This window comes from Saccopteryx leptura, chromosome 6 (assembly GCF_036850995.1).
Source record: "Saccopteryx leptura isolate mSacLep1 chromosome 6, mSacLep1_pri_phased_curated, whole genome shotgun sequence".
Taxonomy (NCBI): domain Eukaryota; kingdom Metazoa; phylum Chordata; class Mammalia; order Chiroptera; family Emballonuridae; genus Saccopteryx; species Saccopteryx leptura.
Genome location: NC_089508.1, coordinates 128,972,212 through 128,987,748, shown reverse-complemented (window position 1 = coordinate 128,987,748; position 15,537 = coordinate 128,972,212). Strand labels below are relative to the sequence as shown.

Below are 15,537 nucleotides of genomic sequence, written 5' to 3'. Positions count from 1 at the left end.
GAGGACATACAGATGGCCAGTAGGCAGATGAAAAAATATTCAACATCACTAGTCATTAGAGAAATGCAAATTAAACCACAATGAGATTAACACCTCACACCTGTCATAATGAGACTCATTAACAAAACAACACATAATAAGCGCTGGTGAGGGTTTGGAGCTGCGGTTTTCAACCTGTGGGTCACAACCCCAGCGGGGGGTCGAACGACCAAAACACAGGGGTCACCTAAAGCCATCAGAAATACATATTTTATTTAAAAATATATAATAAATATGTATTTTATTTAAAATGTATAATATGTATTTTTTAAAAAAATGTATAATAAATATATATTTTCCGATGGCTTTAGGCGACCCCTGTGTTTTGGTCGTTCGATCCCCACCGGGGTTGCAACCCACAGGTTGAGAACCACTGGTTTGGAGAAAAGGGAACTCTCCTGCACTGCTGGTGGGAATGCAGACTGGTGCAGCGACTGTGGAAAACAGTATAGAGATTCTTCAAAAAATTAAAAATGGAACTGCCTTTTGACCCAGCAATCCCACTTTTAGAAATATACCCCAAGAACACCACATCACTGATTCAAAAGAAGAAATGCACCCCCATGTTTATGGCAGCATTGTTTACAATAGCCAGGATATGAAAACAGACCAAGTGCCTGTCACTGGACGAGTGGATTAAATAGCAGTGGTACATATACACAATGGAATACTATGGGGCCATGAAAAAGGATGAAATCTTACTTTTTGCAACAACATAGATGGACCTGGAAACTATTAAGTGAAATAAACCAGGCAGAGAAAGAAAATCTCATATGACCTCACTCATTTGAGGAATCCAATGATCAGTGTCAACTGAGGAATGGAATAGAGACAGAGGCGAGATCAAAGGGACCACAGGGAAATTCCACAGAAGAAAAGGGGATGATAGGATGGGATCAGAGAAGGGAAAGAGATGGGTGAAATTGTATACACATGACAGCATTATAGAGAGCAGAAAAGCAAATAATGGAGGGATGGAGGGGAGTGAGTTGAGGGATGGGGTCAAATGGGATGTGGGGAACACGAGTGGGGGATTCCTTTGGGGGGACTGTAGAATCTATATAAACACAATAAATTAAATTAATTTTTTTAAAAAAGTCTTGGTTGTAGGCACTTGTTTTGCATTACTTTGAATATTTCTTGCCATTTTCTTCTGGCCTCAAGAGTATCTGTTGAAAAGTTGGATGTCATCCTTCTGGGGTATATAGTAGTAGATTTTGAGAGGAGTTAGGAAGAAGCACTTGAATTTTTTTTATAGCATTTGAGTATGTAACAAATATTAGGAATGATGGCATTTGAGGAAAAAACTAGAGTATAAAGAGAAGAAAGATGTATTTGTGTTTTTGAATTAGAGGTTAATTTTCAACTCTGCAATACCAAAGTAATTTAAATTACTAATGTTTATTTATTTACTTTTTAGTTAGAGGGAAGGATATAGACATATTCTATATTTTAAGAGAGAGTGGGGAAGAGAAGGAGATGGTTGCTTCTTATGTGTGCCCTGACTTAGGATTGGGTTGATACTATCCACTGATAAAATTTTTATTTAAATTTTGTCTTTCAGTTATGATAACCTATTTATATGTGGTGTGTGTGCACAAGCATGTACTTGAAATAGATAAATGGGTTCTGGGAGGGGAGCATATATTAAATCTAGGGACTGGTCCTATATTGTGTATATGGCATGGAGTTTTAATTGGTGTGCATGTTGTTTGTTATTTCTGCAGGTTGTTAGTGCATCCCCGAGCATGAATACAGAATGAAGCGACGTTTGGATGACCAGGAATCACCAGTGTATGCGGCTCAGCAGAGGCGAATCCCTGGTAGCACAGAGGCTTTTCCTCACCAGCACCGCGTGCTCGCCCCTGCCCCTCCTGTGTATGAGGCTGTGGCAGAGACCATGCAGTCAGCCACGGGCATTCAGTACTCTGTCACTCCCAGCTATCAGGTGAGCTGGTGCCGCGAGGCACTGTTCCAGGGCTGACATGAAGGTTTCATCCATTTAGAATCGTTTTTGTTGTGTCCAGTTAGATATACAGTATTTATAGGATATGTGTAAGTTATGAAAATTATGAAAACAAGGTACGCTTTTGCATATTCACCACATACGTTTTTTAAAAAGAAGGTTGTTAAGACCTTGATGCTTACTGTGTATTCCTCCCTAACCCCCTTTTTCTTTTTTACTTCCTTCAGAGGTAGTCATGATCTGAACTTTGCATTTATCATTTCCTTGACTTTATTTTTTGTGAGTCATTTAGTTTATATTCCTAGAGAAAATAAATTGTTTAGTTTGGGTATTTCTGAATTCTAATGTACTGTCTTTACAAAAATTACAGGATCAGGGAACGTGCAGATACTCCCATATTTTCAGCCACTTGTGTAGTGCATTTTCACCAATGAAATAAATGTAGGTTTTGCATCTCATTTGCATAATCAAACAACTGTCTTTGACTTGTTTGCTTTTTCTGATGTTCTTGTTTAATAAAAAATATCAAGTGCTTCTTTTTTTTATCGCTTCATAGTCATTTTGAAATATCCCCTAATTTTTGTGAACAGTATAAATGAAAATGTATATATTTTTTTCCTTGACTCCTTTTTACTTTACTCAATGTGGTTCCCAAGACTTAGCCATAGTTTTGTGTGTAACTTAGTCATTCATTTGCAGTCTATTTTACATGAATATATCCAATTTATTTATTCTCTTGATGGTCAATCAGCCTGTTTCTAGATTTATGCTATTATAAAGGTGATTCTGTGAACATTCTAGGTTGTTCTGTAGTTCAATAGTACCCACAGTGGTGATTTGTGACAAGGTAAGCTTTCACCAGAATCTAAATGAATGTACAACTTTCTTCAAGGGAGTCTTGCTGTGTAGGGGGAAACAGCAGCTGAGTTACACAGTGTGTTTGTTAGTGAAGTAGTTGGTTTGCATTTGTCTTCTTGCAGACCACTCAGCAGGTTTGAGGGCACTTGAGGAAAAGTTGCACACATATCTAGGAGATGAATTGCTGGATCCTTGGGTGTGCACAGGTGATCTCAAATCAGCTTTCATAGTTGTACCAATTTTGTGTTTCCACCAGCATTGTATATTACTCTTGTTCTACATCCTGACCAACTACAGCCTTCATTCATCTCTTGTCTGTTCACTCTGTTTTGCAAAAATGGAAGAAATTTAACTTTTTGTCTTTTTAAATTTTGAAAGTAAATAACAGCACTAAAAAAAATAAAGATATCCTGGCCAGGTAGCTCAGTTGATTAGAGCATTGTCCTCATAGATAGGCAATGTTGTGGGTTTGATTCCTGGTCAGGGCACATACAAGTATCGAACAATGAATACATTAATGAGTGAGACAACAAACCGATGTCTGTTCTCTTTCCCTCCCTCGTCTCTCTTCCCTTCTCCCCCTCTCTGAAATCATTAAAAAAAAAAAAAAAGATATGAGATTACCTTTTCTTCTGGTCCCTCAGACTTTATCCCACTGGTGTATATCTTGGGTTTCCAAAATTTTGTATGCATATACAAGCACTGCTATATTTACTTGCCTAGCTATCTAGGCAAGTATTCTCTTTTTATACAATTTGGATCATATAATAAATACTGTTTTATTTTCCCTTTTCACTTAATATATAGTAGACAAGTTTCCACTCGAATATATATATATGTATAGATCCAGGTGATTTTATTTTTTTATTTAAAAATTTTTTTCCATTGATTTGAGAAAGAGAAACATTGATCTGCTCTTCTACTTATATATGCATATATTGGTTGTATTTTGGTTTTCAGTTTTTAATCAAGAGAGACAGAGGGGAGAGAGATGAGAAGCATCAACGTGTAGTTATGTCACTAGTTGTTCATCAATTGCTTCTCATACATGCTTTGACGGGGGGCAGGGGGGCTCAAGCCAAGCCAGCGACTATGGGATCATGCAGATGATTTCCACACTCAAGCTGGCAAGCCTGGGCTCAAGCTGACAACTTGGGGTTTTAAACCTGGGACCACAGCATCCCAGGTCGACACTCTATCCACTGCGCCAGCATCAGTCAGGCAGTTGATTTTTTTTAATTGATTGATTTTAGACAGAGGAAGGAAGATACAGAGAGAGAAGCAGTCATCCATTATTCCATTTAGTTGTGTGTTCGTCCTTTCCCGTATGTGCCCTGACTGGGCATCCAACCCTCAACCTTGGTATTTTAGGACGATGTTCTAACCAACTCAGCTAACCAGCCAGGGCCCCATTGGTTGATTGCTTTTTTTTTTTTTTTTTTTTTACAGAGACAGAGAGTCAGAGAGAGGGATAGACAGGGACAGACAGACAGGAACAGAGAGATGAGAAGAATCAATCATTAGTTTTTTGTTGCACATTGTGACACCTTAGTTGTTCATTGATTGCTTTATCATATGTGCCTTGACCGTGGGCCTTCAGCAGACCGAGTAACCCCTTGTTCGAGCCAGGGACCTTGGGTCCAAGCTGGTGAGCTTTTGCTCAAACCAGATGAGCCCTCGCTCAAGCTGGCGACCTCGGGGTCTTGAACCTGGGTCCTCCACATCCCAATCTGACGCTCTATCCAATGTGCTACCACCTGGTCAGGCGATTGATTGCTTTTTAAAAAATTTTTTTCCATTGATTTGAGAGAGAGAAGCATCAACTTGCTGTTCCTCTTAGTTCCATTTAGTTGTTCACTCATTATTTTCCTCTCAAATATGCCCTAACCAGAGGTCAAACACATGACCTTTGCACACTAGGACTGTGCTCTCTCTATACACTGAACCACCCAATCAGGATTAGAGCCAAGTAAAGTTTTTTAAAAATCACTACATTAAAAAATAAAAAGAATTAGCCTGACCAGATGGTGGTGCAGTGGATAGAATGTCAGCCTGGGACTCAGAGGACCCAAGTTTAAAACCCTGAGGTCTCCGGCTTATGCGCAGGCTTACCAGCTTGAGTGCTGGGTCGCTGGCTTGAGTGTGGGATCATAGACTTGACCCCGTGGTCAGTCGCTGGCTTGAGCAAAGCATCACTGGCTAGGCTAGAGTCCCCTGCTCCTGGTCAAGGCACATATGAGAAAGCAATCAATGAACAACTAAGGAGCTGCAGCGAAGAGTTGATGTTTCTCATCTCTCTCCCTTCCTGTCTGTTCCTATTTGTCCCTCTCTGTCATTCTCTCTGTCTCTGTCTCCCATTACCAAAAAAAAAATTTTTTTAATAAAAATTAAAAATAATTTTTAATCACTGCATTTATAATATTTCACCCTAGGTCATTTGAAGCATTTTTTTTTTTTGAAGCATAATTTATTTCACTGGTCTGGAGAGGCCTTCTTCAACATAACCTGTTAATGACTTTTAAAAAGATATGACTGACCCTGGCTGGATCATAGCTTGGTTGGTTGGAGCATCTTCCTGAAATGTAGAGGTTGCCAGTTTGATACCCAGTTCAGGGCACATACAGGAACAGATGGATGTTTCTGTCTCTCTCAAATCTATAAAATAAACATATGAAAAAATAAAACGCTATGACTGGTACTGGGAATATAAATTGGTATTTTATATATATAATTTTTTTTTCTTGAAAGAGAGGGAGAGACAGTAAGGAAGAGAGATAAGAAGCATCAACTTATAGTTGCAACATTATAGTTGTTCATTGATTGCTTCTCATACATGCCTTTACTGGGAGGCTCCAGCCAAACCAGTGACCCCTTGCTCAAGCCAGTGACCTTGGGCTCAAATCAGCAACCATGAGACCTTGCTTAAACCTGAGACCTCGAGATTTCAAACCTGGGACTTCAGCGTCCTAGGTTGATGCTCTATTCACTGTGCCACCACTGGTCAGGTGGTATAATATTTTCTTGAGAGCAGTTTGAAAGTTTGTGTCAGATTCTTTAGTTATAACAAAACAAAAGGAAAGCCATGTAAAGTAGGTTAGGTAATTCTTCAGGTTTGTTACTCTTCTTCAGTAGTCCCCCTTGAAGCAGTATAATGTCTTCACAGACTTCATGTAGCAAGGACTGCTGCAGACCATTTCTTTACATGAGGACTTAGTAGAGAGAAAGGTTGCTTGTTTTTCTTGACTGATTACTTATCTGAACAGGTTCAAGATTGTTTACACGAGATAAGTTTCATTTGTTATAATGGACTATAATTTGCTTATATAAAATCAGCTATCTTGCCTGACCAGGCGGTGGCACAGCGGATAGAGCGTTGGACTAGGATGTTGAGGACCCAGGCTCAAGACCCCGAGGTCGCCAGCTTGAGTGTGGGTTCATCTGATTTGAGCAAAAGCTCACCAGCTTGAGCCCAAGGTTGCTGGCTTGAGCAAGGGATTACTCGGTCTGCTGAAGGCCCGTGGTCAAGGCACATATGAGAAAGCAATCAGTGAACAACTAATGTGTCGCAATGTGCAACGAAAAACTAATGATTGATGCTTCTCATCTCTCTGTTCCTATCTATCCCTGTCTATTCCTTTCTCTGACTCTCTCTCTGTCTCCGTAAAAAAAAAAAAAAGAAAGAAAAGCCTGACTTGTGGTGGCGCAGTGGATAAAGCGTTGACCTAGAATGCTGCGGTCACCAGTTCAAAACCTTGGGCTTGCCTGGTCAAGGCACATATGGGAGTTGATGCTTCTTGCTCCTCCTCCTTTCTCTCTCACTCTCACTCTCTCCTCTCTAAAATGAATAAATAAAAATTAAAAATAAAATCAGCTATCTCAAATAATTATAAGCTCCAATTAAGTCTTAATTTAATGCATGTTAGATTTAGAAGCTCAGAATAATAAATTTTCTGTGAGATATATTAGAGCTTTTAGAATTGTCTAAATAGTTTCTTTTTACTTCTAATGTGTATTGTATTATTTCTGTGGATTTACAAGTAGTTGCTCAATTTCTCTTTCTCCCCTCTGCCAGGGTATTCTTTATAAATTGTTAGGGACTTGGGGGGTATCTTTTTTTTCTTCGTATTTTTCTGAAGTGAGAAGTGGGGAGGCAGAGAGAAGACTCCCACATGTGCTTGATGGGATCCACCAGCATGCCCACTAGGGGGCGATGCTCTGTTGCAACCTGAGCTGTTCTAGCGCCTGAGGCGGAGGCCATGGAGCTGTCCTCAGTGCCTGGGCCAACTTTGCTCCAGTGGAGCCTTGGCTGCAGGAAGGGAAGAGAGAGAGAGAGAGAGAGAAAAGAGAGGGGAAAGGGTAGAGAAGCAGATAGGCGGTTCTCCTGTGTGCTCTGTCCGGGAATTGAACCCGGGACTTACACACGCTAGGCCAATGCTCTACTGCTGAGCTAACCAGCCAGGGTGGGGGGTGGGGGAGTATCTTTTAAGTGTAGTATACAACTTACATTGTTTAGAGAAAGTTTTTATGTTTTTACTCTTCTTTATTTTGGAGATGTGGCAAATCAGATGTAGTTGTCCTAATTCTGAAATAGGAAAATTTTAAAAGGCTTTGGAAATCTTATATAGTATTTCTTGAAATAGAAATAGGAGGAAAGGGGCTTGTGTTTTGATGTCACCCGTAAACTTATAAGGGGATGAGAGCAGGAAAGAATGAATATGAGTGAGAAAATAGAAAAGATATCTGAGGTCAAACCACCAACAATTTGGAAGAAATTTTTGTTTTATTTTAGAAGTAGCAAATGATATTAAGCAAAATAAACAAAGTAAAAATCTCTAACTCACCACCACAAGATAAAATGCCAACATAGTACTTAGTATTATCAGTACTATTTAAAATGTAGTTCACAGATGGCTGCAATACATAGTTTCTTACCTGTATTAAGGTAAGTAGAAATTTATTATGTAGAAACTTTTACAGAAACTAGATATTGTAATTATATCTCTGTAAAGTACAATAATTAAAATTATGTCTTATGTATATTTTATTTTACTTTTCTAATAGTTCATTTTATAAAAGTAGTGGCCTGTGATGAATTGAAATGTAAGACAAAATAAAAACTGGTGCTTACCCACAGATAATTTGAGAAGTGTACTTGGCTATATAACAATGCAAGGAATTTTGTTATGAATGGGCTTTAATTCCAATTCCATCTTGTGGGAAATTTGGGTTTCTAATTATCTTTGTGCATGCATGTTCTTTAACCACGTCTGGGGAAGAATGCACAAGTCTTGAACTTTCATGTATCTATTCTGTCCACCTCAGGTTTCAGCTGTGCCACAGGGCTCCAGTGGTAGTCATGGACCCACCATAGCGGCGGTTCATAGCAGCCATCACCACCCAACAGCTGTGCAGCCCCACGGTGGCCCGGTGGTCCCGAGTCATGCTCATCCAGCCCCACCTGTTGCACCAGTGCAGGGACAGCAGCAGTTTCAGAGGCTCAAGGTGGTATTCAGCTCTTTTCCTTCGATCAAAAAGTTTCTCTCATAGCAGGAAAAATTGGCTAGTCTGTTATTAGTGGTATCACAACTTTTACAACACTGGCCTAAGGCTTGAGTCACAAGAAATTTTACTTTGTTTTTGTTTTGAAACCTGCTTAGATTCCCCACCGTAACACCAGTGCCTGATCCAGAGAATGCATTCTAGAAGCATTTCTGGAATTTATGAATGCATGGTGCTCAGATGGATCAGGATTGAGGGGCCATTTTCATATGAAATCAACGGAGTTCATTTTTTGGATGCCTCCTTTGAACACTTAGTTCTTAATTCTCGCCATGATGTAAGGTGTGATTGAGCATACGACTCAGTGCTATCCTCTGGTTAAATCTTTTTATTCCTGTTTATGGACATTGGCATCTTCATAAAACACATACCCTTTTGGAGGAAACCTTTATAAACTTTGGGAAAGAGTATAATTTTGAATGAAGTGTTAATATTTTCATCTCTTCTGTTTGAGTATATGCCATTGGTTTTCAGTGCTTTGAAATTCACGAGGTATCTGTGCAGAAGTGAACTTTGTGTTCTAGCTAACCTCTCTCCTTAAGTCCTGTTTTTTAAAATGTGTGCTTGATGCACAAGTATTCCAGACTTCAGTTTTCTCTTTTTACATTTATATAAAACTTAAAGAACTATAAAGAGATGAGATGTTGTATCTTTGTTCAGATTCAGTTCTGTCAGACTAATTATATATATATCGAGTACCTTGCAGGTAGGAATGAACAAGTATACCCTTGAAGGACATCATGTGTGGCAAATATCTTACTTACCCTTTTGCTTTCCTTGATTCCAAGCCCCATTCTCCCTGACCCTTCCCTCCTTGATTTGGATTCTCCAGAGTTCGTTTGCTATTGGCCTAAGGGAAGTACATGCCACATAACTAGAAAGCATACAGAAGCTGAGCTGCGTGGAAGGACTTTGTAAAATTTACTTTGTTTATATTACCTTAAGTAACAAAGAGTTGGCTATATTTAAGCATAGTCTTTAAAGAGAGTACAAATTATTTGGGCCTGGAACTTTACTCTGGGCTCAGTCTTTTAGGAAATGTGTTATTAGCTATATAGTTTTCATTATAATATTTTTACTCCCTGCTTGTAGGTTGATGTCTGTACCAAAATATATTTTGCTATAGATTTAACACTTCACCAAGCCCTGAAAATACTGTTTTTAAATTTGGTTTCATGTGATTTAATTCCATATTAGTACTGTATTCAGCGGGTAATCCCTAATGTTACCTACCAGAGAGCTTATATACTTGGTATTATAGCTTTTGTCAGGCAGCTCTTTCAAGCACAGGACCTGTCTTATTACCTTCCTCACTCAGGTAGACATAGACTGTGCTTTATCTGTTTTACAGAAAGTATAAAGGAAGCAAGAAGGGGCTTTGGAATTGGGTCAAGTTAGGACTTCTCACTCTGTTCTTTCAGTTACAAGCTCTTGAATGTGATTCCTGAACACTGACTTGTTGCATTTTATTTCCAAAGAGGAGAGGTAAAGTGCTTTTTGTGTCTTCATGTAATTTCTTTCAATTTTCTCACATTGCCTGCTATTTTTGATCAGTCTTAAAAGGCTTTACAAGATTAGAATCCACTTCAGTAAACTGTTTCTATTCTGCAATAAGGGAGTGTCCAGTGAAAAGGCATAGGTTATTTCAAGTATCAGCACTGTGCACTGTTTTGTCTTTGGCATATTGATGACCAGGAGGATTTGAATAATTTGAGGTTTGCTTGGTGTGATTAAGATGTTTATTGAATGACAGCAACATAGATATTTGGCACATATTTTGTGTCCTCCCCGCCCCCATAAGATTAGGAACTTCAGGAAGTTAAGGACTTCAATTAAACACCTGTTGAAGCCAGGAAAATGCATCAGCAGAGTCTGAAGGTCTCCCCACTGCTTACATTTGTAGCTTCTAAATGACTAGTTCCAAGTGGTTGTTTTTTAAGTTGCTGTTCCCAGAACTGCAGACTTGCTTTTGAACTATATCTTCCCCTTGTCGGCAAACTGCAGCTCACGAGCCACATGTGGCTTTTTGGCCCCTTGAATGTGGCTCTTCCACAAAATACCATGTGCTGGTGCTACCTTGATAAGGAATGTACCTACCTATGTAGTTTAAATCTGAAAACTTTGGTTCTCAAAAGAAATTTCAGTCGTTGTACTGTTGATATTTGGCTCTGTTGACTAATTAGTTTGCCGACCACTGCGTAGGTAATGGGAGAATTTCCTCACTATTTTCACATGCGGCTATCTCATGATGTGGGTGTCAAGCTGGTTTGATAAAACATTCAGTAGTGTTATTTTCTAACTAATTTTTCAATAGGAATTCCCTATGACATGTTCCTTTTCTTCCAAACATGCACACATCACATGTCATTTTTCTTTTTAGGTTTCTGCACTTTTTCTCTCTCTAGTAATTATATTACACCAGAGTGTGTTTGTTTCTTTTGTTTGTTTTGTTTGGTGTTTGTTTCTTTTTAACAAATCCTCCTTTGTCCCATGATTGTGAATGCAACTTTAAAATATCTTCCAAAGTCTTTGTTCCTTTGGTAACCTCAGTGAGTTTTATGTTCCATCAGCTTATTATTGATGAAACATTTCAATATGGAAAGTTCTGAATATGAATTAAATAGTTTATTGAATTGCAACAGAAACAATCATATTATCTGTAAAGAAAAACCAACCATCAAATGAGGGGGTATTAACCAAGTATATAATCTGTGCTTTAGCAACACCGAAACACCTTGACTATGGCTGAATGGAACTCTTTATTTATTTTTTACAGAGACAGAGAGAGGGACAGATAGGGACAGACAGACAGGAATAGAGAGAGATGAGAAGCATCTCATTAGTTTTTCGTTGCGACACCTTAGTTATTCACTGATAGCTTTCTCATATGTGCCTTGACCGCAGGCCTTCAGCAGACCGAGTAACCCCTTGCTTGAGCCAGTGACCTTGGGTCCAAGCTGGTGAGCTTTGCTCAAACCAGATGAGCCCGCGCTCAAGCTGACAACCTCGGGGTCTCGAACCTGGGTCTTCTGCATCCCAGTCCGACGCTCTATCCACTGCGCCACCGCCTGGTCAGGCTGGGCAACTCTTGAAATGTCATTTAATGGTTTACTTGAACATAAATGTTCTATTTTACAATGTTTATTGCAAGAGTAGAGTTTATCAAATCAATCAGATGTTTATTTTTGAGACTTACCTGAACTTGATATTTTGTATAGTTTAAAATAAACCCAGAGTATACAAGAAACACCTAGTAGGTAATTTCCATGGATATCTATTGAGTAACTAAAATTCAGTTGTAAATCAGAATCAACTTTTTCACCCTTTAAACTCTTCCTCTTTGTGAATGCCCAAATAATTTATAATTTAGTGAATGCTCCTTTTTTATGTTTCATATTCAGTCAGTCCCCAGTGCCTGTCATATCTGGGTCCTTAAAAGCATTTGAATCTATGCAGTTCTCCCTGTTCCCTTGGTCAGTACTCTTTAATTCAGGCCATGATTGTTCACTTGCGAGTTAGCCTTAGTGCATAACTGGTTTTCCTGCCTCCTTTCAGTCTGTCCCTTGTACAGTTTGTCTCAGCACTGTAAACAACTCGAATACACTAAAATGCAGATAATAAAAATCTGAATTCTTTTCTAACAAGTTTTAAAGGCTTTTTGGGGTCAGGTCCTGTTTCCTCTTCTGTCTCATTTCTTGTTGCTCTTCCTGCTGCCATTCCTCCACTTCACCGCAAGTCCTCCAGCCATAGCAAACTGTTAGCCATTTTCCATGCACACTGATGGTGTCCTGTACTGGGTTTTGCCCATGCTGTCTCCTCTGATTTTCTTCATAGGTTTTCATTTGTGCTGACTTGTACTCATTTTTAGGACTTAGTTTATAATTACTTCCTGAAAAAAGAGAAGCCTTTGTGTCCTTCTCATGTGTTGTCTGGGTGTTGAGTGATTACCCACTTATCCCACTTTGTTAGGATTTTTAGCTAGATGTGAGTGAACATCTTTAGAGCAGGGACTGTGACTTACTTGTCATTGATTCCTTAGGACCCTTCGTTGGGCCTGGTATAGCATATAGTAGCTTTAGTGGGTATTTGTGAAATGAATAAATGAATTCGTGAATGAGGTATTAATGTGTATTCTTCGGTAATCATTTTCTCTAAAACTAAAGCAAGGCTACAGATTTTGAGTTGATCTTTATTTGAAGCTTGAGTTTTATTATTGGTATGCATAGTAATTTTTAATACTTTAATGTATATTTACTATATGTTTCTATTTCATTTACTATGTTAATTTTACTTAGGCATAAGTCATTTGTGTTTTTATAATTCCTGGTTTATTTTCTTTTTTATAACCTATCTCAGGTGGAGGATGCACTCTCCTATCTTGACCAGGTGAAGCTGCAGTTTGGTAGTCAGCCTCAGGTCTACAATGATTTCCTTGACATCATGAAGGAATTTAAATCACAAAGGTAAAAGATATATGTGGTAGTACTCAAGCTTTGTGCTTAGAATGTTAATTTTGAAAGGAGGACATAGCTTATTTTTTTTCTCCTGAAAGATAATAGAAGTTTGGGGGTTTTATTTTCAGGGCCATGATTTAATTAACACTGCTCACACAATTAGGGATCAGGAAAGGTGCAAATACTCCTGTACTTTCAGCCTTTTGTATAATGTATTTTCACCAGTAAATAAAAGTTGGGTTTGCATCTCATTTGCATAATCAACTTTCTTTGACTTCTTTTTTTTTTTTTTTTTTTTTAACAGAGACAGACAGAGAGTCAGAGAGAGGGGGATAGACAGGGACAGACAGACAGGAACAGAGAGAGATGAGAAGCATCAATCATCAGTTTTTTGTTGCAACACCTTAGTTGTTCATTGATTGCTTTATCATATGTGCCTTGACCGTGGGCCTTCAGCAGACCGAGTAGTGACCCCTTGTTCAAGCCAGCAACCTTGGGTCCAAGCTGGTGAGCTTTTTGCTCAAGCCAGATGAGCCTGCGTTCAAGCTGGTGACCTCGGGATCTCGAACCTGGGTCCTCCACATCCCAGTCTGACACTCTATCCACTGCGCCACTGCCTGGTCAGGCACTTCTTTGCTCTTCTGATGTTCTTGTTTAATAAAAAATAAATCAAATGCTTCTTTTTTTATTATTGCTTTATATTCATTTTGAAATAACCCCTAATTTTTGTGAGCAGTGTATATGTATTGATTAGACAGAGAAGGACAGACAGGAAGAGAGAGAGATGAGAAGCATCAATTCTTCGTTGCGGGACCTTACTTGTTCATTGATTGCTTTCTCATATGTGCCTTGACAGGGTGTGGGGGCTGTAGCAGAGTGAGTGAGCAAGTGACCCCTTGCTCAAGCCAGCGACCTTGGGCTCAAGCTGGGGAGCCTTGCTCAAACCAGAGGAGCCCACGCTCAAGCCAGTGACCTTGGGGTTTTGAACCTGGGTCCTCTGCATTCCACTCCAATGCTCTATCCACTGGGCCACCGCCTGGTCAGGCAATTTTTCTTAACTAAAATTTTCTCCAGGAAGTAAACTGGTAATGATTAAGTTACTTGCTCTTTGATATAGAATAGACTAATATTCTGGCATGGTTCACTATTATGAGAGTTGCTAACTGATTGCAGCACTGTAGACACATGCTGATTTATACTGCTGTGTCATGGATTGGGTCTTGGATAGGAATCGCAGCTTTATATTTACTGAGTGTCTGCTTGTAGGACTGTTACCATGAATGTAGAATGTTCAAAATTGTGACCAAGCTCTTTGAACATGAAATAAATATTTGTCTTTGAAATTTCAGATTTCTTTGTATATTCTTAATTTTGTAATACGCAGGTTGATTTTTATCTGTTTAGAGAACATAGTGCAATGTGAATTTTTTTCTTACTGAGTTTTTCAAGCTTGCCACTTTAATTTTGTTTGGTTTTGTTTTCTATCAGCATCGACACTCCAGGAGTGATAAGTCGAGTGTCCCAGCTGTTTAAAGGCCACCCAGACCTGATCATGGGCTTCAATACCTTTTTGCCCCCTGGCTATAAGATTGAGGTGCAAACCAATGACATGGTGAATGTGACAACTCCTGGCCAGGTCCATCAGATTCCCACCCATGGTATCCAGCCCCAGCCTCAGCCACCACCCCAGCATCCTTCCCAGCCTTCGGCCCAGTCAGCCCCAGCTCCTGCCCAGCCAGCTCCTCAGCCCCCACCAGCCAAAGTCAGCAAGGTGAGCACTTGGAAAACTTTGCATCACATAAAATGCATCCTTAGAAAGCACCTTCCTTTGACATTTCCCCTTTATATAAGACTAAATACACATGATATAGTGATTTCATCAGCAAAGGTGCAGAGTCCCATCCTGTAAAATGGTTCATACTTACTGTCCACATGTTTAGATCTCTGTTTAAAATAAGACGTCAACAACCTCCAAAGACTCCTGTCCCCAACCTTTGCTTGTGTAGAGGAACTTCAACGACGCAGGCAGAAATGGTTGTATTATGATCAGATTATGCTACTGCCTGCATGGCCTCATTTTATAGAAGTTCCTCCATTTACCAGGTTAAGTCATATCAAGCAGAAGAACTAGATGATGATGGGGATACTTGGTCTAGAACTGCACTGTCTGATAGAGTAACCACTAGCCACATATGGTGATATTTAAATTTAATTTATAAAAATTCAGTCTTTCAGCTGTACCAGCTCTATTTCGAGTACTCAGTAGCCTCATGGCTAGTGGGTGTCATCTAGGACAGTGTAAATAAAGACTCCATCATCTCTGAGAGTTCTGTGGGACAAAATTTGTGTAGAAGACTGATGTGGAGTTGCTATAACATTGAGTTGTCTCTTTTGACACTAAAAGTATTTATAGAATGAGGGGTTTTTTTCTATTCAGTTTGTGCCTTTTGAGCTAGTGTACTTAAAATTGCATATGAAAAATTATTCCGTGTCTACTTTTTAGGCTGTACTTAGAATTTTGAGATTGAAATATTTGTATTAAAATTATGAGCCCTCTACACTTTCCACCCCTGCCCAGTTGATTTGAGTTGGGCTGAATTGGCCTGGCCAGAGTGAATAAAGGATATGTCAATCAGACACCTTGTTTCTCTTTAGTGCAGA

At 39.2% G+C, this 15,537-nt stretch overlaps 1 protein-coding gene across 7 annotated transcripts in view; it reads left to right on the top strand.

Annotated features, from left to right (window-relative positions):
* Positions 1 to 15,537, top strand: part of SIN3A (SIN3 transcription regulator family member A) — a 98,444-nt gene that overhangs the window by 35,552 nt on the left and 47,355 nt on the right. For all 7 annotated transcript variants that reach the window (XM_066342903.1, XM_066342902.1, XM_066342896.1 and 4 more), the window contains 4 exons: positions 1,767 to 1,987; positions 8,186 to 8,365; positions 12,779 to 12,885; positions 14,365 to 14,647. In XM_066342903.1, the coding sequence (XP_066199000.1) occupies positions 1,799 to 1,987; positions 8,186 to 8,365; positions 12,779 to 12,885; positions 14,365 to 14,647 (759 nt within the window). In that variant the 5' untranslated portion in view covers positions 1,767 to 1,798. The remainder of the gene's footprint in view (positions 1 to 1,766; positions 1,988 to 8,185; positions 8,366 to 12,778; positions 12,886 to 14,364; positions 14,648 to 15,537) is intronic.